This window comes from Myotis brandtii, unplaced genomic scaffold (genome assembly GCF_000412655.1).
Source record: "Myotis brandtii unplaced genomic scaffold, ASM41265v1 scaffold161, whole genome shotgun sequence".
NCBI classification, from domain to species: domain Eukaryota; kingdom Metazoa; phylum Chordata; class Mammalia; order Chiroptera; family Vespertilionidae; genus Myotis; species Myotis brandtii.
Window position 1 is genome coordinate 77,419 of NW_005355881.1, and position 2,342 is coordinate 79,760.

The following is a 2,342-nucleotide window of genomic DNA, read 5'->3' on the forward strand; positions in this document are numbered from 1 at the left end:
AATCAGGCAGACAGACAGGTGAGCAGTTAGGAGCCAGCGGTCCTGGATTGTGAGAGAGATGTCCGACTGCCAGTTTAGGCCCAGGATCGGGCCTAAACCGGCATTTGGACATCCCCCGAGGGGTCCCGGATTAGAGTGGGTGCAGGCTGGGCTGAAGGGACCTCCCCTCATGCACAAATTTCGTGCACCGGGCCTCTAGTAAAATAAAATAAATTAACTCACGCACTTTCTACTACCCTGTGTTGTGACTTGGAAAAAGTAACTTTCTCTACCACTCATAAATCAATCCAATTCTATTCAGGGCCTCCTTACATCTAAGGCAGAGTTAAGGGGAGCTCTGGGGAACTCTATGGCTATTAAACCCCTGCATTTCCCGCCCATCCCAGGATCAGAGTCTGGAGAGAGAAGTCCAGCTCCTTGGGGTTGGGGGAATCCACCATCCAAGTCCCAGCCTTTATTCTGATGCCTTCAGACTCAAGAGGCAGCCCCTGGGGTGGAAGCCTGTTAAGACCTGGTGGATGCCCTGCCAGCATGGCTCAGTGATTGAGGGTAGACCTATGAACCAGGAGGTCAGGTTCGATTCTGGTCAGGGCACATGCCCAGGTTGAGGGCTGGATCCCCAATGTAGGGCATGCAGGAGGCAGCCAATCAATGATTCTCATTATTGATGTTTCTAACTCTCCCTCTTCTTTCCTCTTTGAAATCAATAAAAATATTCAGAAATAAAAAAATATCTGCAGCAGGTAGATATTGGCCCAGAAGAGTCACTATGAAACGGAGTAAACACTGTTCATCAGAAACATGGAGATAAGAACTCATGGTTGAAGTCTGCGCGTGGTGAATGAGTAGTAGCCGTGCTGAGACATGTTGTTACAGGAATTGTCACCCAGTGTCTGTAAGAATGAACTAGGTAACCGCAGGTAAATATCCAAGATGGGTACTCTGACCTGCTACTGTTCTTTCTAGTCCTGGCCAACACCTGTCTGTTGCTAGGCAACCAGGGAGCACCAGTGGACACCGCATCCCGCCGACAGGACCAACACGGCATCATCCTACATTTTAACGAAACCGAATCGGGTGTCAAATATTGAATTGTCTTCAGGAAAAATGTCTTTTTTGAAGCTGTTTTTCAGATAGCTTCAAAATTTTAAGATAAAGATGGATACATGTTTTTATACATTGCTTAGCATTCATTCAAATATACATTAAATGTTTTACTTTAAATACTATTAAATTTTAATTCAAGAAATAGATGTTGAGAGCTTGGTTTTTTAAAACTACCTTTGCATTTGATCACATAACATGTTTTTATTTTTAATTTTTTCATCTTTATTGTTGAAAGTATTACATATGCCCCTTCCTTCCCCCACTGACGCCCTGTAGCCTGCCCCTGCCCCCCTCAGGCTCTCACCACCCTATTGTCTGTGTCCATGGATCATGCATAGACGCAGAAAAGGTCTTTGGTTGGTTACCTCCCACCCTCCCTGCCTTCATGTTTTTATTTAAAGCCACAACACCAAAAATGTTAAGTTGTCGGTATGAATCTGTGTTAGCTGATGGTCTATCAAACTTGTTTGGGGCTGAAGAGCAAGCATCCCGATGTCTAAGCTCCCGGTGGAAGTCTAAAGGAGGTTAGCTCACCTGGCTGGCGTGGCTCGGTAGTTTGAACATTGACCTATGAACCAGGAGGTCACAGTTCAATTCCTGGTCAGGGCACATGCCCCGGTTGCAGGCTCGATCCCCAGTAGGGAGCGTGCAGGAGGCAGTTGATCCATGATTCTCTCTCATCATTGAAGTTTTTCTCTCTCTCTCCCTCTCTTTCCTCTTTGAAATCAATAAAAATATATTAAAAAAAAAAAAAAGACCCGGTGGGTGTGTGCTAGAGTTGGCCGGGGCCTCCTGTCGTGGGGGTTCCGTGTCCACTCCAATTCTGGGGGCTCGGTACAGGGCATATTAAAGTCTACAGTTTTCAAAGACTGAACTGCAGACGCTGCTGTATGAAACGCTCCCCTAAATTCCCCAACTTCAACCCCTGGAAACCTGCTCCCCTTTCTCTGCCCCGCACTTCAGACGGAGAACGATTCTTGACTGAACACCCCGAGTCCACACTCGCTAAGCGACCAATCCCCGGAGCGAGCCCCACCCACCCACTCTGACTAGGTCTCCAGGGTCTCCGGGCTGGAAGCGGCAGTTGGTTCCCATGGTAACTCCGCTGTTCGCCGCGTCGCGCTTTCAGGCAGGCGGCCGCGCGTTGCAATGACGTCACGGGGCCACTTTCCGGCCCATTGGCAGAGTCGGGCTGGAGTTGTGAGGACCGGGGGCGCCATGGGGGCCACTGGCAA

The 2,342-nt window shown here is 48.5% G+C and overlaps 1 protein-coding gene across 2 annotated transcripts in view; it reads left to right on the forward strand.

Moving 5' to 3' along the window:
- The window catches only part of DNTTIP1 (deoxynucleotidyltransferase, terminal, interacting protein 1), a 20,711-nt gene that overhangs the window by 993 nt on the left and 17,376 nt on the right, over positions 1-2,342 (forward strand). The window contains exon 2 of one of the 2 annotated variants that reach the window (XM_014536336.1): positions 2,192-2,203. In XM_014536336.1, coding sequence (XP_014391822.1) covers positions 2,201-2,203 — 3 coding nt within the window. In that variant the 5' untranslated portion in view covers positions 2,192-2,200. Of the gene's footprint in view, positions 1-2,177; positions 2,204-2,342 lie in introns of those variants that run through there. The other variant, XM_005862130.2, reaches the window with a different exon arrangement.